The 27,614-nt window shown below is 42.4% G+C and overlaps 1 protein-coding gene across 2 annotated transcripts; it reads right to left on the reverse strand.

The window, feature by feature from the left end:
• Positions 1–473: 473 nt before the first annotated feature.
• Positions 474–25,617, reverse strand: UBE2Q2 (ubiquitin conjugating enzyme E2 Q2). Of its 2 annotated transcripts, none has more exons than XM_070762551.1 (13): positions 25,341–25,617; positions 16,419–16,520; positions 13,632–13,736; positions 12,130–12,186; positions 11,093–11,230; positions 9,619–9,703; positions 6,986–7,046; positions 5,638–5,728; positions 5,424–5,482; positions 4,899–4,947; positions 4,545–4,640; positions 3,754–3,820; positions 474–2,129 (listed from the first exon to the last, which is right to left on the reverse strand). In XM_070762551.1, exons 1-13 carry the CDS (start codon positions 25,512–25,514, stop codon positions 2,098–2,100), a joined length of 1,116 nt encoding a protein of 371 aa, XP_070618652.1. In that variant the 5' UTR covers positions 25,515–25,617; the 3' UTR covers positions 474–2,097. The 2 variants fall into 2 exon arrangements, with proteins under 2 accessions (XP_070618652.1, XP_070618651.1); XM_070762550.1 differs by having other exon boundaries at positions 3,745–3,820; positions 25,341–25,597.
• Between the last annotated feature and the right edge of the window lie 1,997 nt (positions 25,618–27,614).

Genomic DNA, 27,614 nt, shown 5'->3' on the forward strand with positions numbered 1-27,614 from the left:
ATAAATTGGAACTTTGAGGAGTACTTTGATTCGGACTCTGATTTAGTTTGGATGTTACCTGAAACCTTGACAACTGCGCATTGCGCTACCGAGGATTTGTTTAACAGCCACACAATTCACTTAATAATGGGAGTGATTTGCTTAACAACGGTGGCAAAAGTTGTACAATCGGGTATAGCTTACTTAACAACCGCCTTGCTTAGCAATAGGAATTCTGGCTGCAAGCCGAGGAGAACCTATAAATAGCTGGACAGTTTCCAATTACAGTACTATGTTGTACACCACAGCTTTTAAATGTGTTTTTTTTTTACCATTACTAAAAGTTCAAAAGTCAGTCCAGCTTTTTAACACTGCATTATACGAGCTTAAGATCACTCAAATCCCACACTCACTGCATTATACGAGCTTAAGATCACACTCAAATCCCACCCACCCCAAAATGGCTCTTCCAGAAACATTAAGTAGTAACAGGATTCTTAAAATGGTTCATTTTATTCATAAACTTGATGCAAGTTTACAGATTATTGTACGCTGCTAAGTACTCCTGAATTTAAAAAGACGAACAGAAAACAGTGAAACTCCCAAGAAAATAAAACAGAGACGCCGAGGGGGTGCACCTGTCATTGTACTAGTCCATTAGAAATATTAAAACAATTTGAGGAGGTATCCAAAATATTAGCCTCAAGTTTTCAAATGAGCTGTAGGAAGCTCATAGAATTTGTCCTCTGATTTAAGGCGGCTAAGACAATTCGATAGAAACTATATGTACAACCAAGTAAGCCCTCGGTTTTAATCCTGGAAACGATCTGGAGAACGTCTTCAAACAATCATATGAAATAAAGGTTCACCGGGCAGAAGCCTTCTACTCTTGTCTTTCAAACTGAAGTCCAGCATCTATGATCATCTTTTGGATATCAAAGAAAGCAACTTTTGAAGTGACAATGGTGGCGCGCAGGATAACCTGTGTATTTCTGATCTTGGAAAGAAGAATGCCAATTCCTTTAATACAATTGCAATGAACAAAAGGAAGTGATCCCAAATTCAGCTATAAAAATGAAAACACTTGATTTTTTTTTTAAGTAAGGCAATGATAAAGTAGCAGTTTCCAACCCAGATTGGTTTTCTAAAAAAGGAAGAATGGGTCCTCGTTATTTTTTGAACAAAATCCACGGTCACAACGATGGTGATGTTTAGAAGAAACCACCAACCTAGATCAAGATCTTCCTAGGAATTCTGTGGCTTTTGTTTTTTTTTTTAAATGGTCTTCTTAACAAAAAATAAAGGAGTGTCTTGATTTTTGCCCATTGCTTTTTAAGTTCATTATCTACAAATGATTGCAACAACCCGTTAATGGAATTGACCGTGTAAAGAGGATTTCTAGCATTTTAAATAAATGTTCAAGCTTTACACTTAGGGCTTCCTCTTGAGAAGAAGACGCTAGCGTCTCAAAAATGATCACAACAGTTCAGCAATCCTAGTAGATATGACCCGTTGCAAAGTTCTACTGCCGCAGCCTGGCTTTGCTTAAACTAAGGAGTTTTAACCTCAAGACAGCCATGGAATAAAACATTTTAATTCTTTCACATTGCAAGCTTTCTCCTATATCGCCTTTCGAATTAAGAAATTTTACAAACGTTCTCAAATTTAAGCCTGGGGGTGGGGTGGGGAAGAGAGATTGGTTTTACAAGATCTGAAAACTCTACTACACACATTCTCAAACTAACTTTATTCCTCTCGCTTGGCTTTAAATAAAATATACTGTAATCCTCTGCATTTCATTCTGGAGAAAAACCATAACAATAACCACTCCTGAAGTGCATAGAAAACTCGATAGGAAATTTTAGTAAACCAAGAACCCAGTTTGAAGGATTCAGCACTAAAACACAGGTGTGCTCAATTCATTGGGAAAATATAGCAAAGTCTTAAATTGTTCTGTCCAAAATATTTGTCCGATGAGCAGAACAGTATGGCTGTAATTTTATACTGGATATCCACTGATTCATTTATGAGCTGTTATGGGGCATTTATAGCTTGAGTCTGTATGGAAATAAAATAGTTTACTGATATTGGTCCAAATGTTAAGTGTGGCCCTCAATATTATCCATCTTCTTTTGGAGGTGTGAACCAGCCTGGAAAAAAGAAGAAAATAGTTACACGTTGTCAAACATGCAGGAACTGCCAGGATTAGCAAGTAGTAGTTCAGACACTGGCCTGGCCTTAGCACTGACCTGGGCCCATAGCCTGTCCTGATATATATATACTGTATATATGCAGAGTAACGCAGGAAGACTAGATAAGATACCAGAATATATTGTGGCAATTAATAAACGAGATAAATGATAGAAACATAGAAGTCTGACGGCAGAAAAAGACCTCATGATCCATCTAGTCTGCCCTTATACTATTTTCTGTATTTTATCTTAGGATGGATATATGTTCATCCCAGACATGTTTAAATTCAGTTACTGTGGATTTATCAACCACGTCTCCTGGAAGTTTGTTCCAAGGATCTACTACTCTTTCAGTAAAATAATATTTTCTCATGATGCCTTTGATCTTTCCCCCAACTAACTTCACATTGTGTCCCCTTGTTCTTGGGTTCACTTTCCTATTAAAAACACTTCCCTCCTGGACCTTATTTTACCCTTTGACATATTTAAATGTTTCGATCATGTCCCCCCTTTTCCTTCTGTCCTCCAGACTCTACAGATTGAGTTCATTAAGTCTTTCCTGATATGTTTTATGCTTGAGACCTTCCACCATTCTTGTAGCCCGTCTTTGGACCCGTTCAATTTTGTCCATATCTTTTTGTAGGTGAGGTCTCCAGAACTGAACACAGTATTCCAAATGGGGTCTCACCAGCACTCTATATAGCGGGATCATAATCTCCCTCTTCCTGCTTGTTATACCTCTAGCTATGCAGCCAAGCATCCTACTTGCTTTCCCTACCGCCTGACTGCACTGTTCACCCATTTTGAGACTGTCAGAAATCACTACCCCTAAATCCTTTTCTTCTGAAGTCTTTGCTAACACAGAACTGCCAATACAATACTCAGGTTGAGGATTCCTTTTCCCCAAGTGCATTATTTTACATTTGGAAACATTAAACTGCAGTTTCCATTGCTTTGACCATTTATCTAGTAAAGCTAAATCATTTACCATATTACAGACACCTCCAGGAATGTCAACCCTATTGCACACTTTAGAGTCATCGGCAAATAGGCAAACCTTCCCTACCAAACTCGTGCTCAAATTGCTCCAGCCAGGGAACTAAAACCCACCATCAAGAGCAGACAACCAACAAGGGAATAATGGCGAAGTTGATTTGCATCTTATAATGTCCTGGCCCAATCACATTGCAGTTCACACCCAATGACTCGGCATGAGCATGTATTACATTCTACATTACCTTGTATGGTAATACAATGAAATATCACCCAGGATTGCTAATCCTGACAGGAACAATGATAAGAGACACTTTTATGCTTTACAATAATTTAATATAGTATCCCTGAATGCACTGAAGGACACTTCAGATTTGAACTGTTGAACTATAGCTAGCAGTTAGTTGAAGTAGCCTGCGGTGCTGCCCTCTAACCACTGCGCCACCCCGGGTCAATTGACAAGAGAGAGAAATGTGCGAGAGATACATGGGGGGTACGGTGTCTTTAAAATGCCCCCTCCCATTTCCGGTTGCTCTCTTCTGATGTGATACTTACAAAACTATGGGTTTCACATACATACCATACATACCATTTTTCTCGTGTAACTGTACTAGAGATTTATGAGACTGCTGTGCTCTTGCTAGATTGTATTGGCTCTGGAAGAGAGAGAGAATGGGTTCAATGTTTTAATGTTTTCCTCCTCGGGAGGCAAAATCAGCTCAGACAAAGAAAAGGTTGAGATAATAATAATAATAATAATAATAATAATAACAACAACAACAACAACAACAACAAGAATAAATTAATAATAAGGTCTTTTAGTCCAACCCCCTGCTTAGGCAGGAAAACCTACACTACTTCAGACAAATGGTTATCCAACATCTTAAGAACTTCCAGTGTTGGAGCATTCACAACTTCTGGAGGCAAGCTGTTCCACTGATTAATTGTTCTAAATGTCAGGAAATTTCTCCTTAGTTACTTCTCTTCTTCTTTTAGTTTCTACCCATTGCTTCTTGCTCTACCCTCAGGTGCTTTGGAGAATAGCTTGACTCCCTCTTCTTTGTGGCAACCCCAGAAAGATATTGGAAGGCTGCTATCCTGTCTCCCCTGGTCCTTCCTTTCATTAAACTAGCCATGCCCAAATCCTGCAACTGCTCTTCATATGTTTTAGCCTCCAGTCCACCCTGGTGATGGTTGACAGTTCAGAGATTTATACAGAAACCTTCATGCTATGCTAAGACACAATCTAACTGCGATTTTGGAATAAACTAAATCAAATCAAATCAAATCAATAAACAAACAAACAAGTCCATCAGTTTGCAGCAGAAGAGACAAATGGAAGTCTTCAAACAGCAGGGAACACACCATGGTGTCGCTTACCTTATTCGCCCCAAACTGAACTCTGGCTTTTCCTTTGACTAACGTGGCATTAATCTGCATGATGACAGATTCTGTGGAATAGGCGCTGCTCCAACCCTAGAACCACGGGGGAAGGTCCGTGATGGAGAGGGAGAAGATGGAAAAAAGATGAAGTCCTCCAGAATCAGCATTTTTTAATTTCTGTGCAAGAAATTGCTAAAACCAGCAATATCTCATGTGCATGAGCATACTTGCATGGAATTTTGCTTCCAGCGCTTGTGCAAAAGCTGAATCTCGCGCCAAAGTGCGCATGCCCAGCAGATGCCCGCCCACCCACACCAGTTTCCAGTAGTGTTGGAGACGAGGAACCCTTACCTGTTTAGTTAGAAGCTCCATGCATAGAGCACCTCCACCCAGAACGTACCTGAGACACATAAAAGGCACACTGAGAACATTTCCAATATTTATTTATCTAGGTATTGAATTTGTATGCTGCCCAACTCTCTAGCGAGAGACTTGAGGTAGCTTACAATGCCATACCTAACACCATTATAGCAAGGTTCTCCAAACGTAGCAACTTGAAGATTTGTGGACTTCAACTCCCAGAATTCTGGGAGTTGAAGTCCACAAGTCTTAAAGTTCCAAAGGTTGGAGACCTTCTGCGTTATAGCATTGAAATATCAAACATTAAAAGCTAAAACATTAAAATTAATATTAAAATAGATTTTAAAAAAACCAAAACCAAAGTGTAGATGGAATGGGAGGTGAGGTTTTGTACTAGTCTACTAGCCTTCTCCAAAATGGGTAGTTAAAGTCATGTTTAAACTTAAACTTCCTTAGTTAAAACGTACGGAGATAGTGTCCTGAATAATGACCGATCTAAAAAAATATTGGACTTACCCCCCACTGAGTACTGGAGAGACCACTCGTACAAACGGAGGGTCAAACGGAAAATTATCCTGAAACAAATAAAGAGAGAAGCATTAGTCTTAAATCTTGGAAAAGTCCGTTCTCTACCAGAGCGGTGAGCTCAGAGGGCTGAAATTTCATTAAAGAAATTAAAGGAAGAAACAGCAAAGCCCACCAATGAATTGTTTCTTCCCTTCCTACCTACCTTAAAAGAGAAGCTGAGCAGAATATATTCCACGCCTTCTTTCTCTTTTAAGACTTGGAGGTCACTGTGTAATGGACTGTCAGGATCGACCCTAGCCACGGGCACAAGACAGAGAGAAATGAAGAAGAGTTGTGTGATAATTGAACTGCGATGCCATCCGATCTTTCCTCATTGCTTATTTGACCCCTATGACAATCCTTAAGTGTTGGACCTCATGTCTCTCCACAAACGTATCTTTTAGAAACATAGAAGACTGACGGCAGAAAAAGACCTCCTGGTCCATCTAGTCTGCCCTTATACTATTTTTTGTATTTTATCTTAGGATGGGTCTATGTTTATCCCAGGCATGTTTAAATTCAGTGACTGTGGATTTATCAACCACGTCTGCTGGAAGTTTGTTTCAAGGATCAATATTATTTTACTGTTAATATTTTGCACATATTACAATGAAATTAAATGCCATCTTCGGTGTACATTGTAACTATAAGAATAAAAACACATTGTGAAGTTGTATATATGTGCTATTCCTTCCTTCCTTCCTTCATTCCTTCCTTCCTTTTCTTCCCTTCTTCCTTCCCTTCCCTCCTGCCTTTCCATTTTAGAAACTCAACATTTATGGCCATTGCAAAATGCAAAATCTCTCATTCACATGACCACCGTTTATAAGGATTAGTTTATTGCCATTGCACATGCTACAATGAAATTAAATGCCATCTTCCGTGTACATTGTAACCATAAGAATAAAAACACATTGTGAAGCTGTATATATGTGCTATTCCTTCCTTCCTTCCTTCCTTCCTTCCTTCCTTCCTTCCTTCCTTCTTTCCTTCCTTCCTTCATTCCTTCCTTCCATCCATCTATCTATCCTTCCTTCCTTTTCTTCCCTTCTTCCTCCCCTCCCCTCCCGCCTTTTTTTTCCATTTTAGAAACTCAACATTTATGGCCATTGCAAAATGCAAAATCTCTCGTTCACATGACCACCGTTTATAAGCATTGCTCCAAACTAGTATTTATTTTGCTTTCTTAGGCATAACCGGCCCATAGCAAACTATCAGTTCACTTAACAACAGCTGCGAAACAGGTCATAAAATTGAGTCAGTCCCACGAGCGACTCAATTTACAAGGCTCAAGGGGCGCCTGTAATCTCAACGCCTCCAGGATTAATTCTCCAGTAAACAGAAGTTGCTATCTGGCTGACAATATAAAGTGAAGATGCGAAAGGATAGTAGACTTTTTCAGATTTGTGTGTGTGTGTGTGTGTGTAATTCTCAGATCTGAGTTCCTGCATAGTGTCAGCCCTTGCTCTCGTCGTAGAATGGGGCAAGGAGGGAAAGCCAAGCGGGCTTACTTTAAAAGTTTCACGTGCCACTCATAAAGGCTGTCATTCACCAGCTCCACTGAATAAATTCCTGCAGGGTGGAAAAAATGAAAAAAAATATTGGTTAGATAATCAGGGTTTGGGATAAAACTTGGAATTTCACAAACGTGTCAAAACAAGCCAATTTGGCACAAGGAAGTCCCCCCCCCCAATATCAAGGACGTTTCAATATCTTCGTAAATATCCCTGACTTTTTATCCAAGGACAGATTCTTGGAATAAAAGACACTTATATTTTAAAAGATAATACAGACACAGACCCCGTGGGAGGCACATAGTGGTTATTATTATTATTATTATTGTTATTATTGTTGTTGTTGTTGTTGTTGTTGTTATTATTATTATTTAGATTTGTATGCCGCCCCTCTCCGAAGACTTCAATGCTAAGTATCTGCTCCATATCCCATTTACAAAACGCAACTGGACTTTCTTTCTTATTTATTTTTGAAGCTTCTTTGGTTCTTCATCTTTTTACTTCTTCAGAACTGATGAAGCTTCTTGGATAGGAAACATAGAAACATACAAGATTGACGGCAGAAAAAGACCTCCTGGTCCATCTCGTCTGCCCCTGTACTATGTCCTGTATTTTATCTTACGATGGATCTATGTTTATCCCAGGCATGTTTACATTTAGTTCCTGTGGATTGACCAACCACGTCTGCTGGAAGTTTGTTCCAAGCATCTACGTCTTTGAAGCGAAAAGCCTGAGGATATTTTTATAAAACAAAAACGGAAAACACCAAAGCGAGCTTTGTTTGGTAAAAGCATCTTTGGGACAAACCATGATCTGGAGGACCGAGGAGATTGTCATAAACTGGTGACTTTTCCTCTCTGGATATTTCCCAACCAGCTATGAAGCAGGCCAACCCTGCTTAGCTTCTTCAAGGTCAACCAAGGTCAGCCAAGAGCTGCCATCTGCCAGGGGAACAGACAGCTCCATCTCACGCCAAACAAATAAAAAGCTTTCCAACAATATCTATGACGATGGATGAAGGAACATGAGAATAACTCTATATGGGGGTTTGGGGATTTTTATTAATAATTAAAAATAAATAAATACATTTCATCCTCAGAGAAGGGCGGCATAAAAGTCTATTAAATAATAACAATATTGTTTTCATTTACAATGTTGTACGTCGCCCTGAGTCGCTTTGAGAAGGGCGGCATAGATGTCTATTAAAAAAATAATACAGTGTTCCCTCGATTTTCGCGGGTCCGAACTTCGCGAAAAGTCTACACCACTGTTTTTCAAAAATATTAATTAAAAAATACTTCGCGGTTTCCCCCCCCCCCCTATACCACGGTTTTTTCTGCCCGATGACGTCATATGTCATCACCAAACTTTCGTCCGCCTTTAATAAATATTTTTTTTAAATAAACTTTAATATATAAACATGGTGAATAATAATCTAAATGGTTGCTAAGGGAATGGAAAATTGCAATTTAGGGGTTTAAAGTGTTAAGGGAAGGCTTGTGATACTGTTCATAGCCAAAAATAGTGTATTTACTTCCACATCTCTACTTTGTGGAAATTCTACTTTCGCGGGCGGTCTCGGAACGCATCCCCCGCGGAAATTCGAGGGAACACTGTAATTTGGTTGGGTTCTTTTCCTAATAAAACCAAGAATCCAGGATGGAACTATTTAACCAGGACAAAAAATATTATTTTATTAACAAAAAAACAGTAATGTACAGCAAATGAGATTTATATGCTGGATTTCGTATCACAATATAACAATTTGAACACTTCTCAATTGTCTAGGACTGTATGATTTTTAAAAATAAAAATAATAATAATAATAATAATAATAATAATAATTATTATTATTATTATTATTATTATGATGTCAATACAACACAGCAAACGAGATCACTATGCTGGACTTCGTATTTCATCACCAGTCGAGCGCTTCATCATCATCATTATTATTATTATTATTATTATTATTATTATTATTATTATTATTATTATCTTTCAGACTTTTTTTTTTTGCAAGAAAGTCATGTTCCCGGGGGGAAAAACACACCATAATTTTCAGCTAAAAAAAGTATTGTCTCTCACAGCAGCCAAGGAGGTGCTACTGAATGTAATTGAGGCCCAGGTCCGGAGCCATGGTTGCAAAGGGATTTTGCAACCTCCCCTCATTAGCACTTCCTGACAAAGTAGGCAAAGAACCAGGGCTCCTGACGTCTGTTTGTCATGTCACCTGTGGTATTTTGAGACGGTGTAAAAAAAATGTTTTCCTTCCAATTGAAGAAAAGGAAAAGTGGGGTGGGGTGGGGTGTTTAAGCATCTTTTGAACAAAGGACACCCAAGAGAGAAAATTCACTTGAAAATAATGTCCCAATAACACACCTGGATAAAAGAAACAAACAACCCCAGCATCATCTAAATATTACATCATATCTCTTACACATAAATATAACGCGAATAATTCCAGATTTTTACAGATTGACTGTGCAAATCTACACCTGTTCTTTTAAAAGCCTCCCGTGGAGTTTAATTTATTTAAGCAGGATGTAGGGATCACAGTTTGAGACAGGCTTGCCAAAAGAAATTATGCCTTTGCTGTAAGGTGTCAGATAGAAAAATAAATCACTTGCCTGTCTTAAAACTTTGCGACCTATATATATCCCTGAGCTCTTTCATTAGTCGATCCGATGCTTGGACAGACCCAGAAACTGCACCCTGCAGACAGGAAAAAGAGATATAATAAAAATAACAGACTTGGAAGGGACCTTGGAGGTCTTCTAGTCCAACCCTCTGCTTAGGCAGGAAACCCTACACCACTTCAGACAAAGGGTTCTCCAACATCATCTTTAAAACTTCCAATGTTAGAGCATTCACAACTTCTGCAAGCAAGCTGTTCCACTGGTTAATTGTTCTAACTGTCAGGAAATTCCTCCTTAGTTTTAAGTTGATTCTCTCCTTGTTTAGTTTCCTCCCGTTGCTTCTTGTTCTACCCTCAGGCGCTTTGGAGAATAGCTCGACTCCCTCTTCTTTATGACAACCCCTGAGATATTGGAACACTGCTATCATGTCTCCCCTAGTCCTTATGAAGGAAAAATCCATTGTGCATAAAATAATTTAAGTTTTATTTTAAGAATATCAGTATTTGCTGTATGTAGCTTCTGTCTTTAAAAAGATAAGGATTTCCTGTTTTTCCTTATCTTGTGACTGTCATTTTGGGATCTGTTTTTAACAAGATAAATGTTTGCTGTTTACCCAATAAACAATATAAGGTACTATTTATCTCCAGGAGAAAGAAACAGGATGTAGATCATATTTAGGCAAGGAATTCTGTGTACCCCTGTGATAGGTACCTTTGTGACTTGTAAAATCTATATAACCTGCTCTTTAGCTTCTGTACAAGTGTCTCTTCCCTTGTGAAGAGTGCCCGCTTTGCAAACCGGTTTTTTGGTATACCCAGAGAGAATAAACATTTCTGTTCTCTTTGTCCAAACGTCTCGTGTGAACTTTTTCATAAAATTTCAGCACACACTTATTTTCATTAAACTAGACATACCCAGTTCTGCAACCGTTCTTCACATGTTTTAGCCTCCAGTCTCCTAATAATCTTGATCGCTCTTCTCTGCACTTTTTCTAGAATCTCCAGATCCTGTTTGCATCGTGGCTGCCACAACTGAAAGCAGTATTCCAAGTGTGGCCTTACCAAGGCTTTATAAAGTGGTATTAACCCTTCACGTGATCTTGATTCTGTCCCTCTGTTACTGCAGCCTAGAACTGTGTTGGCTTTTTTGGCAGCTGCTGCACACGGCTGGCTCAAGTTTAAATGGTTGTCCACTAGGACTCCGAGACCCCTCTTGGTGTTACTACTGTTGAGCATGGTACCATATATACTATATTTGTGCATTTTAAATCCAGTTAAGTTAAGGGCTGTCTGTAATAAAGGTCATTTCAGGTTGATCCTTCAAAAGTCTAAAATAACATTAATTTAAGGCCAACGAAAAGGCCTGCGTCCTCTCTTAACGCCCTCCGTCCACCTTCAATCCTTTCAACTATGAAACGCAATGAGGTTTCTAATGAACCCCTTTCCATCACCTACCAAGCACTTACGTTTAGGTGATCCTCCCGTTGATTCTTCCGGATTTTTTCCAAAATGGCCAGGTTCTCCTTTTCGATGCCGTCATCCTCGGTTTTCTTCCCTTCGGCAGGTCCTTCCTCCTTCATGTCATAATGATCCAGATCAATGTCCTACGAGACAAGATTGCAGTGGTGGGGTGGGGTGGGAAGCAGAAACAACCGATCACTCAGGATCACACCGGCAATTTGGCGGTTTGCATAATTTTGTGAAAATTCTCTCTCTCTCTCTCTCTCTCTCTTTATATCTCTCTCTCTCTTTATCTCTCTCTATCAATCAATCAATCAATCAATCAACTATCAACCAACCAACCAACCTACCTACCTACCTATCTATCTCTCTGGCTCTCTCTCTCTCTCTCTGGCTATCTCTCTATCTCTCTATCTAGCTATCTCTCTATATATCTATCCATCTATCCATCCATCTCTCTCTCTCTCTCTCTCTCTCTCTCCCTCTCTAGCTCTCTCTCTATCTATCTCTCTATCTCTATCTATCTCTCTATCTCTATCTCTCTATCTATCTCTCTATCTAATAAAAAGAAGTTGAGGCTCTAGAAAAAGTGCAGAGAAGAGCAACAAAGACAATTAGGGGACTGGAGGCTAAAACATGTGACTGGGAATGGCTAGTTGAATGAAAACAAGGACCAGGGGAGACAGGATAGCAGTCTTCCAATATCTCAGGGGTTGCCCCAAAGAAGAGGGACTAAAGCTATTCTCCAAAGCACCTGAGGGTAGAACAAGAAGCAAAGGATGGAAACTAAACTGGTTCAAACCAAGGGGGCTTTCCAAGAGGTGGAAGCAGGTGACACAGAAGACAATTTGATGCCTTCCAGATGTGAGGGCCCTCATTGCTGGCTAGAATCCAGAACATCTGGACAGCATCAGGTTGGGGCATTGTTGGTGGCCTTGGATGACTTCCTTAGACTCCCCCCACCTTCATTTTCTGGACAGATAGAAGATTAAGAAGCAAAAACGAAGAGTAGAGCAGGCTGCAAGGGAGCGAAGACACCTACTTCACCCATGTCTTCCTCCTCCTCTTCTTCTGATGTCACCTCTTCGGTCGTTCCATTCTAGAACATAACAAAATTTCCTCATCAATTAAATAAGCGGGTTTTTTCTTTCTTTCTTTTCCCCCTGCATAAAGAACCAGGCAGCAGCTGGACGGAATAGCTCTGGGGGCAGAGTTCCACTAATTCGGAAGTCTTCAAACCTGGCAACTTTTAAGACTTGTGGACTTCAACTCCCAGAATTCTCCAGTCCTCGGAGAAGGTGGCATAAAAATCCAACAAACAAAAAAACAAACAAACAAACATCATCAGGCATGGGGGAACTGAGATATGCCCTTACCCCTAGGCCTATACAATTTATGCATGGTATGTTTATGTGTATGTTTGGTTGTCTTTTAAATTAGGGTCTTTTAAATTATTTTAAATATTAGATTTGTTATATGATGTTTCACTATTGTTGTTAGCGGCCCCGAGTCTACGGAGAGGGGCAGCATACAAATCTAATAAATAAATAAACAAACAAACAAACATCTGACTCCGAAGGCAGCTGATTACTGTCAGACTGCCCTGGCCCCGTCTCTGCCTTCAACGCAGAGCCCTTGTCAGAGCCTCCCCTACACTCCAGGATTGGCCCAGGTTCCTCCCCAACCCCCTCACTGTCCATATCTTCTGCCAGGTCTGCTAGCGGGCCACAACACATAGAAACATAGAAGTCTGACAGCAGAAAAAGACCTCATGGTCCATCTAGTCTGCCCTTATACTATTTTCTGTATTTTATCTTAGGATGGATCTATGTTTATCCCAGGCATGTTTCAATTCAGTTACTGTGGATTTATGTACCACATCTGCTGGAAGTTTGTTCCAAGGATCTACTACTCTTTCAGTAAAATAATATTTTCTCATGTTGCTTTTGATCTTTCCACCAACTAATTTCAAATTGTGTCCCCTTGTTCTTGTGTTCACTTTCCTATTAAAAACACTTCCCTCCTGGACCTTATTTAACCCTTTAATATATTTAAATGTTTCGATCATGTCCCCCCTTTTCCTTCTGTCCTCCAGACTATACAGATTGAGTTCATGAAGTCTTTCCTGATACGTTTTATGCTTAAGACCTTCCACCATTCTTGTAGCCCGTCTATGGACCCGTTCAGTTTTGTCAATATCTTTTTGTAGGTGAGGTCTCCAGAACTGAACACAGTATTATTCCAAATGTGGTCTCACCAGCGCTCTATATAGCGGGATCATAATCTCCCTCTTCCTGCTTGTAACACCTCTTTGTGAAGATGAGCAAGGAAGCCCAGGGTTTCTAGGTGGGGCCTTTTCCTGGAAGAACTGAGCAGAGCAAACTCCCATCCAGCACTGAGAGCCACCGCCGAGCATCGTGAGCAGCCACTAGCTCTGGCCAAGAGTGACAAGTTTCTGAGTCACCCTCTCACACCCTGCAATGAAACTCGGCAGTCATTTCCCAGCTTGGCAGGCATTTTGGTCCTCTGCCCTAAAGCTTTTACCTGGCCAGACGGCAAAGGCTGATCTAACATTTCGACGTCCGGATGCTGGGGAAGGTTGTAGAGCCGGCAGAGGTCACATATCAACCGCTTCAGCTGCTGGAGGAGCTGCGGAGACCAAAAAAGAGATTTTTAAAAAATATATATTTATATATATTTTATTGCATTTTAATATTTACATCTTAGTACATTTGAATACTTTCCAGTGGGTTGACATCCATATATTTACATTTACATTGATATGTTATTCATTTTTACATTTGTATACATTCAATTTCAATTCAATTCAATTTATTAGATTTGTATGCCGCCCCTCTCCGAAGACTCGGGGCGGCTCACAACAACAATAAAAACAGTATAACAATGGAACAAATCTAATAATAAAATTACATTAAAAAACCCCAACAATTTAAAAACCATACAACACATACATACCAAACATAAAATATAAGAAAGCCTGGGGGAGATGTCTTAATTCCCCCATGCCTAGCGATATAGGTGGGTCTTGAGTAACTTGCGAAAGACAAGGAGGGTGGGGGCCGTTCTAATCTCCGGGGGGGAGCTGATTCCAGAGGGCCGGGGCCGCCACAGAGAAGGCTCTTCCCCAACGCCAAACGACATTGTTTGGTCAATGGGACCCGGAGAAGGCCAACTCTGTGGGACCTTATCGGCCACTGGGATTCGTGCGGTAGAAGGCAGTTCCGGAGGTATTCTGGTCCAATGCCATGAAGGGCTTTAAAGGTCATTACCAACACTTTGAATTGTGACCGGAAACCGATCGGCAGCCAGTGCAGGCCACGGAGTGCTGTAGAAACATGGGCGAATCTAGGAAGCCCCATGATTGCTCTTGCGGCCGCATTCTGCACGATCTGAAGTTTCCGAACACTTTTCAAAGGCAGCCCCATGTAGAGAGCGTTGCAGTAATCGAGCCTCGAGGTGATGAGGGCGTGAGTGACTGTGAGCAATGACTCCCTGTCCAAATAGGGTCGCAACTGGTGCACAAGATGAACCTGGCAAACGCCCCCCTCACCACAGCCAAAAGATGGTGTTCCAATGTGAGCTGTGGATCGAGGAGGACGCCCAAGTTGCGAACTCTCTCTGAGGGGGTCAATAATTCCCCCCCCCAGGGTAGTGGACGGACAGATGGAATTGTCCTTGGGAGGCAAAACCCACAGCCACTCCGTCTTGTCTGGGTTGAGTTTGAGCTTGTTGACACCCATCCAGACCCCAACAGCCTCCAGGCACTGGCACATCACTTCCACTGCTTCGTTGATATTTCTTTGTAAGGTTCTATCTCTTATTGTTGAATTGCTTTTCTCTTTTGTGTCCAATTGTACCACTTCGTCCAGGTAGAGTAGAAATCTGAGTCCTTTTGATCGTTCAGTTCCATAGTTAGCCTGTCCAAAGTGACTGCTCAAAGCTACAGGGGTGCTTTTAAAAAGGGGTTTACGAAGGAGACTTACGAAGGAGACTTACTGCAGTGATTCGCTCAGCGGGTGTGGCTCACTTAATAACGTCTTGCTTAGCCACTGAAATCCAGCGGTCGTATGTCAACTGCCTGTCCTGGTTCTCTACAGGCAGTAAACCCTTGGAATTAGTCAATGATTGTCCAGCCTCTGAAAATAAAGCCTTGGGCAGGTGGCTTAGGGAAAACAATTCAAAAATCCAATTGCTGCATATACAAACATTAAAAATGGATTCTAAGTGCCAGCAGGGAGACAATTAAGTTTGCATGCAGCCTGACTAAAAGGAAAAGAGAAGCCGGCATTTAAAGCCAGGATCCAGATCACTGCAGGACAGTGATAAGAGAAGGAAGCCTTCAAGGTGCTGGAAACCATGTTTGCAAAGAGATTATTATTATTATTATTATTATTATTATTATTATTATTATTATTATTATTTTATTAGATTTGTATGCCGCCCCTCTCCGTAGACTCGGGGCGGCTCACAACACAATAAAACAGTTCATAACAAATCTAATAATTTACAATTTAAAATATTTAAAAAAACCCATTATTAAACAGACATACGTACAAACATACCATACATAAATTGTATAGGCCCGGGGGAGATATTTTATTTATTTATTAGATTTGTATGCCGCCCCTCTCCGTAGACTCGGGGCGGCTCACAACAATAACAAGAACAATGTAAAAAACAAATCTAATAATTTAAAAAACACTAAAAACCCCATTATTAAAAGCAAACACACACACAAACATTCCATGTATAAACTGTATAGGCCCGGGGGAGATATCTCAATTCCCCCATGCCTGATGACAAAGGTGGGTTTTGAGGAGTTTACGAAAGGCAAGGAGGGTGGGGGCAGTTCTAATCTCTGGGGGGAGCTGGTTCCAGAGAGTCGGGGCCGCCACAGAGAAGGCTCTTCCCCCGGGGCCCGCCAAACGGCATTGATATTTTCTCCCCTGCTTTCTCCTATAGATGCAGAAGGTTGGGGTGTAAGTCAAAATAATAACCCTCTGTTAAGTTGTTTGCAAAAATGTTTTCCCCCCCTCTGTGGGACACAATACAAGCAAGTTTCCCTACCTTGAGCAGAGTTTATTCATTTCCTGGCTAGCAGCTGCCGAAGGATTTGTGAATGTTATTTAGCTGGGGTGTTAGTAATTAAAACACATTATTGACCGGATGCGATCATTGTTATTTTGCAAAGGATTTTGCTGGATCGGGGTGGAGGGTGAGCTCTCCGAGTTGAACTCCGTTCCCAACCAAATCCTTCCGAGATTTGAACCCACTCCAGAGTAAAGGAAGCTTGAAGAAAAGACTCCTTACCAAAGTATTGCTTTTAATATCCTCTAACCGCTCCAGCACTGAAGTTAAGTTGGGGTCATCTGATTCCACAAACCATATTGGCGACGAAGACGGGTAGGACTCCTGCATTTTTAGGGAGAACATTTTTAGCTTAGCAGGCAAAACCCCCAAACACCTTAGCATTTCCCCCCATTAATTGTAGAAATAAGATGCAACCCCCCCCCCCGAGAAAATAAACCCCATTGGTTCATTCGTCTCACGATTCAGCCTGCTTATTGGACGCCTGACGCAACCAGAACCGCCTTCACCCAGACAGCCAACAGCAAAAATGAAATAAATGTTTCTGAACCCCTAAATAGGAAGCTACGGTTCCCGTCTAGCCAGCGTGAATCAGTTTCTGTTTATCGACAGACGGGCAAAACCTACAGTGTTCACTTGATTTTCGCGGGTTCGAACTTCGCGAATAGCCTATACCACGGTTTTTAAAAAAATATTAATTAAAAAATATTTTGCGGTTTTTTTCCTATACCACGGTTTTTCCCACCCGATGACATCATATGTCATCGCCAAACTAATAATAATAATAATAATAATAATAATATTTATTATTATTATTATTATTATTATTATTATTATTATTATTATTATTATTATGTCAGTACAACACAGCAAACGAGATCACTATGCTGGATTTCGTATTTCATCACCAGTCGGGCGCTTCCCAAGCACCTAGGACTGTGTGATGTAGCAGCAAATTATATTATTATTATTATTATTGTTGTTGTTGTTGTCGTTGTCAGGCCGCACAATTTATGGATTGTATTTTAGTATTGTAGACCATGCGTAATTGATAGACTGGATTTCATTGTAGATTTTATCTGCGGAGAGGGGTGGCATACAAATCTAATTATTATTATTAATAATAATAATTATTATTATTATTATTATTATTATTATTATTATTATTATTATTATTATTATTGTTATGTCAGTACAACACAGCAAACGAGATCACTATGCTGGATTTCGTATTTCATCACCAGTCGGGCGCTTCCCAAGCACCTAGGACTGCGTGATGTAGCGGTGAATTATGTTGTTGTTATTATTATTGTTGTTGTTGTTGTTGTTGTTGCCAGTAGGCCGCACAATTTATGGATTGTATTTTAGTATTGTAGACCATGCGTAATTGATAGACTGGATTTCATCGTAGATTTTATCTGCGGAGAGGGGTGGCATACAAATCTAATAAATAATAATAATAATAATATTGTTGTTGTTGTTGTTGTTGTCAGTACAACACAGCAAGCAAGATCACTATGCTGGATTTCGTATTTCATCATCAGTTGGGCGCTTCCCAAGCACCTAGGACTGAGTGATGCAGTGGCAAACTATGTGTGCCGATCCCAGTAAAGCGGCTTTTTGCAATTGACAGATGAAGATTTTGTCAATTCCGATGGTTTTCAAATGTTTGCTGAGATCCTTTGGTGCCAAGCACCACTGGGACCACTTTCACTGGCTTATGCCAGAGTCGTTGCAGCTCGATTTTTAGATCTTCACATTTCACTAATTTCTCTAGCTGCTTCTCCTCAATTCTGCTGTCTCCTGGGATTGCGATGTCGATGATCCATACTTTCTTTTTCTCCGCAATCAAAATGTCTGGTGTGTTATGCTCCAGAATTCGGTCAGCTGGAAGTCCCACAGTAGTTTTGCTTGCTCATTTTCGACCACTTTTTCGGGCTTATTTATTTATTTATTAGATTTGTATGCCGCCCCTCTCCGTAGACTCGGGGCGGCTTACAGCAATGATAAAAACAATATATAATGACAAATCTAATAGTTAGAATCTAAAATAACAATAATACATTTTAAAAGTGTTTAAAAAAATGATCCCAGCAGTTCTTTGCCACTGGTAGATGGTAGTTCCGGCACAAGTTCCAATGGATCATCTGTGCCACAGCATCGTGTCTATGCTTGTAGTCAGTCCGAGCGATCTTTTTGTATTATTATTTTTATTATTATTATTATTATTATTATTATTATTATTATTATTATTATTATTTCGGAGTAAATTCTATTTCTATGTTTGTTATCTCCAGCAGCCATTTGTGTATCATTTCCCAGAATCCTTTCGCTTTGGGGCACGTCCACCACAAATGAAAAATAACTATCTCTTTCTCTTCCCCCGCACGAAGGCTACCGTTTGCTCCGTACAGGAATTCCAGCCCGCCAGCCACAGGGTGAGACTGAAGAAGGCATTTGATTGAAATTCCTGTTTTTGTGACCGGTGTGTCTAGCAAGGGCACAGAAGCCCCGCCGTTCAAGGACGGCTGACAACCCCAGCAACGGTGCATTGTCTGACCACAGCTGTGTCCTTCTACGGTGCTAACTAAGGAAGATAGGAAGTGTCGTTCTAAATACCCAGAAGGCACCGGATGAAAGGAAAACTGTGCAAAAATCTCAGGGCTAAGGAACAATTGCCGTGTTCCTTTTTTTCTAGGAGTGGATACAACGAAAGAGTCCGAAAGAAGGAACATCTTCAACTTTGTACTAAAACTGACCTGGAGCGGACAGCCTCCCTGTCCCCCGAAATAGCCTTGAGAAGCAAATGACATGGCAGTGCCCAAAATCAATCAATCAATCAGTCTATCTATCTATCTATCTATCTATCTATCTATCTATCTATCTATCTATCTATCTATCTATCTATCTATCTATCTATCTTGGTTTACCCAGGTTTGCCCAGGTCCGCCTGGTGCACCAGTTGGGGCCCTATTTGGACAGGTAGTCACTGCTCACAGTCGCTCATGCCCTTATCACCTTGAGGTTCGATTACTGCAACGCTCTCTACATGGGGCTACCTTTGAAAAGTGTTCAGAAACTTCAGATAGTGCAGAACGTGGCCGCGAGAGCCATCGTGGGGCTTCCTAGATTCGCCCATGTATCTACAACACTCCATGGCCTGCACTGGCTGCCGATCAGTTTCCGGTCACAATTCAAAGTGTTGGTAATGACCTTTAAAGCCCTGCATGGCATCGGACCAGAATATCTCCGGGACCGCCTTCTGCCCCACGAATCCCAGCGACCAGTTAGGTCCCACAGAGTTGGCCATCAACTAAACAATGTCTGGAACCAGCTCCCCCCGGAGATTAGGACTGCCCCCACCCTCCTTGCCTTTCGCAAACTCCTTAAAACCCACCTCTGCCGTCAGGCAAGGGGAAAATTGATTCCCCTGGGCCGTTTCCGCTTTACGTATGGTTTGTATGAGATGTATGATTGTTTTTTATATTAAGTGTTTTAAATTGTTTTAACCATTGGATTTGTACTGTTTTGTTGTAGTGAGCCGCTCCGAGTCTTCCAGAGAGAGGCGGCATACAAATCTAATAAATAATAATAATAATTATACTCAGGTTTTATGGCTGGTATAAAAAAGGCAACAGCTCGTGTGCTAGGAGATATGGCTCTGCTTTCAACCTGTGGCACCCGTGCCATAGGTTTGGCATCACTGGTGTAGGGTCTCCTGCATGGGCAGAGGGTTGGACTAGATGACCTCCAAGATCTCTTCCAACTCTGATAATCTGTGAAATGGGGTAGGATCTCCTGCTTGGGCAGGGGGTTGGACTAGATGACCTTATAAGGTCCTTTCCAACCCTGTTAATCTGTATTTATTACCGTTATATTATTCCAAGGTCATGTGATCATGCCTCGGGAATTTCTCAGCCACCTTTCATTCCAGCCAAGTCAATGGGGGAGGTCCAATGGGCTTAACAACCACAACATTTCGCACAACCGCCGTGGCAAAACGGTCGTGCCACGGGACTCAATTCCACGAACAAGTGTCCCACTGAACCATGGAAACGTCGAGGACCACCACACCATCTTTAAAAATTCAATTCAATTTATTAATTTGTATGCCGCCCCTCTCCGAAGAGTCGGGGCGGCTCACAACAACGATAAAAACAATATTATAATGGCACAAATCTAATATTAAAAATAACTAAAAACCCTATCATAATTAAAAACCAAACAGCAAATACATACCAAACATAAATTATAATGAGCCTGGGAGAAAGGTGTCTCAAATCCCCCATGCCTGGCGGTATAGGTGGGTCTTAAATAGTTTACGGAAGACAAGGAGGGTGGGAGCAGTCCTAATCTCCGGGGGGAGTTGATTCCAGAGGGCTGGGGCCGCCACAGAGAAGGCTCTTCCCCTGGGGCCCGCCAGACGACATTGTTTAGTCGACGGGACCCGGAGAAGGCCAACTCTGTGGGACCTTATCGGCCGCTGGGATTCGTGCGGTAGCAGGCGGTTCCGGAGGTACTCTGGTCCAATGCCATGTAGGGCTTTAAAGGTCATAACCAACACTTTGAATTGTGACCGGAAATTGATCGGCAGCCAATGCATGTGTCTCTTATCCAGATATCATTGCTTTTAAGCCAACGATTGCAGGGATTTTTCAAATTGTGATTCCTGATCCCATACGCCAGAGGGGAAAATCGGAGGCAGCCAAATGTGAACTACAAGGGGGTTTTTCTGCCTGCCAAACACTTTCCTTGCTAGAATTAGGGTCTTGCCTGTCTGGGCAAAACCGGGACGAGTTCTTACCGGTTTCCAATTTACCCCATACAAATGCCCAATGCCAAGCCAAGCCGGGTTGCTATCGGTTACTCACCCCTTGCTCTGCCCGGACAAGCTAATATCAACGTCACAATGTCAACGTCAGGGTTTCCTACTGTTCCATCCCCACCCTCCCCCCAATTAAAATCAAAAGTGGGTCAAGGCATGAAAAGGGGGGGGGGGCTCATCTCCACGGAAAAAAAGCCACATTTCCGGTGAAGTTCTAATTCAAAAGGCTTTAGGTTTATCCCAGCTGTGTTTTTATTGGGTATTTGCATTAAATGCGATTGATTCGAAGGGGGGATCTTTTCCTTGGTGCCCAATTCTATGCCCCCCCACAAATGCCACCCTAGACAAATCAGAAGCTCTCATCTGAAGGGAAGCCAAGTTTGCAGAGATCTCAAAAGATGGTTCCCCCCCCCCCGTGGCAAAATCCTTTCGACGGGGTAGGGCTGAGCCTACAACCTCACTTCCTTTAATTCAACAGGAGTCGCCAGGCACATCCTCCCCTTAATTCCGAGTTATCAGAGAGGGAAAATTTTGCCCCCTTTTCTCTCCCTAGCAAATCCACCTCTTTCCAGTCCAGTCGACCAGGGTCGGCTCCAAAACAAACAGTAGTCCTCAACTTACAACAATTTATTTAGCACAGAAGGAAAAGGGGGGACATGATCGAAACATTTAAATATGTTAAAGGGTTAAATAAGATTCAGGAGGGAAGTGTTTTTAATAGGAAAGTGAACACAAGAACAAGGGGACACAATCTGAAGTTAGTTGGGGGAAAGATCAAAAGCAACGTGAGAAAATATTATTTCACTGAAAGAGTAGGAGATGCTTGGAACAAACTTCCAGCAGACATGGTTGGTAAATCCACAGTCACTGAATTTAAACATGCCTGGGATAAACATATATCCATTGTAAGATGAAATACAGGAAATAGTATAAGGGTGGACTAGATGGACCATGAGGTCTTTTTCTGCCCTCAGTCTTCTATGTTTCTATGTTTCTAACTGTTTGAAGTCTCCCTGGCCCTGAAAAACAGAACCGTTTTCTCGCACTTGTTTATTTGTTTGTTTAGATTTCTATTCTTTAAAAAAAATATTTTATTAGAAAAAGTAAATTCATATACAATATAGGTAACAAACAAAAATGACACACAAAATTTTAAAAACTAGAGAGATAACCTTGCTCTACTCTTTCCTTACGTATTATCCTTTATATAATTCTACATAGTTTGCAGATTTTCATATCGGTATCATTGATGCTGTTCCAGTTCAACTCTGTTTCTTATCTAAGTAGTAGTAGTTACTTAAATTCATAATTTAAAAAACCCTTGAATATTTGTTAGAAACATAGAAACATAGAACACTGACGGCAGAAAAAGACCTCATGGTCCATCTAGTCTGCCCTTATACTATTTCCTGTATTTTATCTTGCAATGGATCTATGTTTATCCCAGGCATGTTTAAATTCAGTCACTGTGGATTTACCAACCACGTCTGCTGGAAGTTTGTTCCAAGGATCTACTACTCTTTCAGTAAAATAATATTTTCTCATGTTGCCTTTGATCTTTCCCCCAACTAACTTCAGATTGTGTCCCCTTGTTCTTGTGTTCACTTTCCTATTAAAAACACTTCCCTCCTGAACCTTATTTAACCCTTTGACATATTTAAATGTTTCGATTATGTCCCCCCTTTTCCTTCTGTCCTCCAGACTATACAGATTGAGTTCATGAAGTCTTTCCTGATACGTTTTATGCTTAAGACCTTCCACCATTCTTGTAGCCCGTCTTTGGACCCCTTCAATTTTGTCAATATCTTTTTGTAGGTGAGATCTCCAGAACTGAACACAGTATTCCAAATGGGGTCTCAAATGTTATTTGATTGTTACAAATAACAATCATTCTAAGTCAAATATGTATATCTCACCAAGTTTTAAAATATCTACCAGTTAACTAATTCTTGCCTAACTATATTTTAGCATGTCTAAAAGTTTTCCATTTTCGTTCTTATAATAGCTCCTCGTTGTGATGTAAATAAGCGAATTGTTCCCCTTTCTTGTTGTTTTTTTGCAAACCATTACACCATTAATTGTAAAGTTGTTTGTTTAGATTTTTTTTCCTGCCCTTCTCCGCAGACTCAAAAGTGGGAATAAAATACGATACAAAAAATAGAGCAGAGGGAAACCCAAACAGAAAGTATAGTACTAAAACCCAAAGTTATAAAATACCGTAATTCAAACATGTGTAGCAATCTGCAAAGTCACGTGATCAAAATTCCGCCTCTCGGCAACGGACTCCTATTGCGACAGGTCGCAGTGTTGTGTCTGTGGGTATGACGTGATCCCCCTTTGTGACCTTCTGACCAGCCACATCAATGGGGAAGCCCGGTTCACTCAGCGACAGGGTTCCTAGCTTTAACCACTGCAATCATTCACTTAACAACGGCGGCAAAGAAAAGTCTTAAAAACTCAACGGAATCAAACCGTTTTCCTCCCTTAGCAACAGAAAATGTTGGGTTGGATGATGGTCGTAAGTCCAAGAAAAACCTCTATTAGTAAGGGAAGAGTTTGCTTTCTTTTTGCCCCAGTTACTTGCTTTTTTAAAAAATAATAATTTTAAATTGATTTTGATAATCTATCTATCTATCTATCTATCTATCTATCTATCTATCTATCTATCTATCTATCTATCTACCTACCTACCTATCTATCATCTATCTATCTATCTATCTATCTATCTATCTATCTATCATCTATCTATCTATCTATCTATCTATCTATCTATCTATCTATCTATCTATCAGATTTGTATGCCGCCCCCTCTCCGTAGACTCGGGGCGGCTCACAACACAATAAAACAGTTCATGAGAAATCTAATAATTTACAATTTAAAATATTTTAAAAACCCCATTATTAAGCAGACATACGTACAAACATACCATACATAAATTGTATAGGCCGGGGGGAGATATCTCAGTTTCCCCATGCCTAACAACAAAGGTGGGTTTTGAGGAGTTTATAAAAGGCAAGGAGGGTAGGGGCAGTTCTAATCTCTGGGGGGAGCTGGTTCCAGAGAGTCGGGGCCGCCACAGAGAAGGCTCTTCCCCTGGGGCCCGCCAACCGACATTGTTTAGTTGACGGGACCCGGAGAAGGCCCACTCTGTGGGACCTAATCGGTCGCTGGGATTCGTGCATAACAATGTATCAATAAAACATACACACAACTCATAACAATGTGCTCAGGGTTGCCCCTGTTAGTTGCAATACTAGCCAGCTTTTGAACTCTATCTTAGGAAACGGCTTCCTTTAACCCTGGGGGGGGGGACGGGACGACAAAGGGGGTGAGGAGGGGGAAAGACCTTTGTGTCCGCCCCCCTTTTAAAACCCCTGAGTCAGAAGTCGGAGCGGAAGGAGCCCGGCGCAAGCGGTCTCTTTCCAATGTTTTTTTGGCCTTCCTGTTTGTTGCCAAACCGAGAGGAGAAAAAAAAAAGGCTACAGTATTTGTTTTAAAAGAATATTTCCTTTTCGAATCAGCTTTGCAAAACTTTGGGGGAGTTCCGAACCCCGATTTCCGGGAGGGAGAAAGAGAGAGCGAGCAAAATGGGAAGTCAAGTCACTTGCCACTCCAACCTCCCAGGCAGTGGAAGATGGGATATGTAGTTCTGGAATACACCTCTCCCTCTCCTTCCTCCTCCTCCCAAACGCCCCCCCCCCCAATTTACCCCAGCCACCCCCCATCTAAGCTTCCCGAAGTTTGGCTCTAGCCTCTGAGCCTACGCAGAGTTCAGAGTTCGGAGCGCTTCTCCCCTCCTCCCCAGCCCAAAAAACAGGAGGCCGCCCCCTCCCCATCCAACCCGGCTTTATGCCCCCCTCCTGACCCTCTAGATGAGAGCCCCCCAGCTTTGGGGAAGGGGGTGGTTTTCCCTGGCCGGGCCCCGCTTTAAAGTGGGGGGGGGGGGTGAGAGAGAGGGGGGGAGACTTCCTGGGACCCCCAGCCCCGTCCCCAAGGGCAGTCTAGTTGGGGGAGGGAGAGAAGCGGGGTCAGAGAGGTTTTGGGGGGCAGCCCAAGCCCCCAATTCTTGGTGGGAGGGGCAGAAGGGGAGGTCAGAGAGGTTTGGGGGGGCAACGTGGCCCCCAATACCTGGTGGGGTCGGAGGGGTTTTGGGGGGCAGCCCAAGCCTCCAATTCCTGCTTGGGGGGCAGAAACGGGGTTAAAGAGGTTGGGGGGGGCAGAAGCGGGGTCGGAGTGCTTTTGGGGGGCAACGTAGCCCCCAATTCCTGCTGGGGGGGAAGAGCGGGGTGGGGGGGAGGCGGAGGGGGGGGGCGCTCACCGCGATGTTGCAGTGGATGGCCAGCAGCGGCGGGGGGCGGCCGGGCCCGTCGGGGGCCACGAAGAGGCAGTGCAGCTCGTCGGGCTTCCAGGAGGCGATGCGGAAGCGCTCGTGGTCGCGGCCGAAGATGGACTCGAGGAGGCGCAGCTCGGCCTTCAGCCCCGAGACGGCCATCGTGGCCGCATCGCCGCGCCGCTCCAGGCCTCCCGCGCCGGCCCAGACTCAGCCTCAGCCTCAGCCCCGGCCCGGCCCCACCCGAGCCCCGCCGGGCCGCCCCTCCGCCCGCCCCTTCCCCCGCCCCGCAGCAGCCAGGCAGGGAGGGAGGGACTCCAGCGCCCATGGGCCTGGGCGGGCTCTCCGAGGAGGGACGCCACGGCTGCTTCTCCCCCCCCCCCGAAAGAACCCCCAATAGGGACTCCTGGGCCCATCGTTCCCAAGGAAGGAGGGGGTCCCGAAGGAGAAAGGCCTCTTCTCCAAATAGGGATTACAAAGCCCATCGTTTCACCAGGATGGAAGGACCCTGAGAGGGCTGCTTCTCCCCCCAAAAAACCCAGGAAGGATTCCAGTGCCCATCATTCCCAAGGAGGGAGGGGGTCCTGAAGAAAGGCTTGTCTCTTCCCCAAATAGGGACTACAATGCCCATCGTTTCCCCAGGATGGAAGGGTTCTGAGAAGGGACTGCTTCTCCTCCACAAAACTACCCCAAATATGGACTCCAGAGTCCATCGTTCCCAAGGAAGCAGGGGTCCCAAAGGGGATAGGCTTGCCTCTTTCCTAAAGGGAAAAGCCCATCGTTCCCCCAGGATAGAAAGGCCTTGAGAGGGAAGGGGCTGCTTCTCTCCCTAAAAAGAATACTTAATAAGGATTCCAGTGCCCATCGTTCCCAAGGAGGGGGGGAGAGGAGTTTGCTGGGAGACGGGTCTGCCCTCCCCACCAACCTTCCCAAGGATAGAAATTGTCATAATGGGGAAGGGGCTGCTTCTCCTAAAATGAGGACTCCAGCAACCATCATCCCCAAGGTTGGAGGGGGTCTCCTGTAGGGAAGGGATAGCCTTCAAACCCCCCACCCAACAGAGACTCCAGCACCTATCCCCCCCTAAGGATGAGAAAGTCCTTAGTAGAGAAATAAGGAAGACTCCAATTCCCATCATCCCCAAAGCCATTGGGACAGACCTAGCTCCCTTCCTTTCCTGCGTTCCTCTCCGAACTCTCTGGGTTCCAGTTCCCATCATCCCCAAGAGGGTGAGGTCGGACTCTTAGAGATCCCAAGAGCATCCCTTTCCCTCCCTCTCTTCAACAGGACTCCAGGTCCCACCATCCCCACAAGGATAGGACGATGGCATTTGATTTTTTCAGTGGGGGGAGAGGGCAGGCTGGTGGGAGGGAGGGGGCAAATAGTTCCCGCCCTCCACAGAATCTTCCTGTTTCCTGGTGAACTGATAATGGGAAACAACATCCCATTATTGGGCTGAGGCTCGCTGGGGATAATGGGAGTTGGGATCTAAGCCAGAGGCAAATGTTACGTAGCTTCCTGTTGGGAGGAATAGGGTGACTTGCAAGAAGACTCGCTTTTAAGGGCAGCTGACACAAACACATTCCGGATAGAAAGAGAGAGGCAGGCAGGGAGGGAGAGAGAGAGGGAGAAAGAGAGGGAAAGGAAGGAAGGAAGACAGAAAGAAAGGAAAGAAAGAAAGAAAGAGGAAGGAAAGAAAGAAAGAAAGAAAGAAAGGGAGGGAGAAGAAAGAAAGAAAGAAAGAAGTGTAGATACCTAGATATAGATAGCCAGAATGTGTTTGTGTCAACTGCCTGTAAAAGTGTATCTTCTTGCAATATATATTGTTAAATTGTTCTTGTTATATATACATATTAACACTGTCTTCTCTCTGTCTCTCTGTATACAGTACTGTATGTATGTGTGTGTATGTATATATGTATATATATGTGTATATGTATACGTGTGTATATATATATATGTCACATGTTTTTGCTGAATTTGAAAATTAAGGGAGACTAGGATAGATATAGCTATATATTGTATATAATTATAATATAAATTATAATTATATATATTATAATATAAATTATAATTATATAATATATAATAACATATATTATAGCATATTATATATATATATATATATATATGTCACATGTTGTTGTTTTTTGCTGAATTTGAAAATTAAGGGAGACTAGGATAGATATTTCGGCCTTATTTTTGGCCTCATCAGCTAGCCATATCCTCACTGGGACTTGAACCTGCAACCTTTGCCTTGTA

This window comes from Erythrolamprus reginae, chromosome 10 (genome assembly GCF_031021105.1).
Source record: "Erythrolamprus reginae isolate rEryReg1 chromosome 10, rEryReg1.hap1, whole genome shotgun sequence".
Lineage (NCBI taxonomy): Eukaryota > Metazoa > Chordata > Lepidosauria > Squamata > Dipsadidae > Erythrolamprus > Erythrolamprus reginae.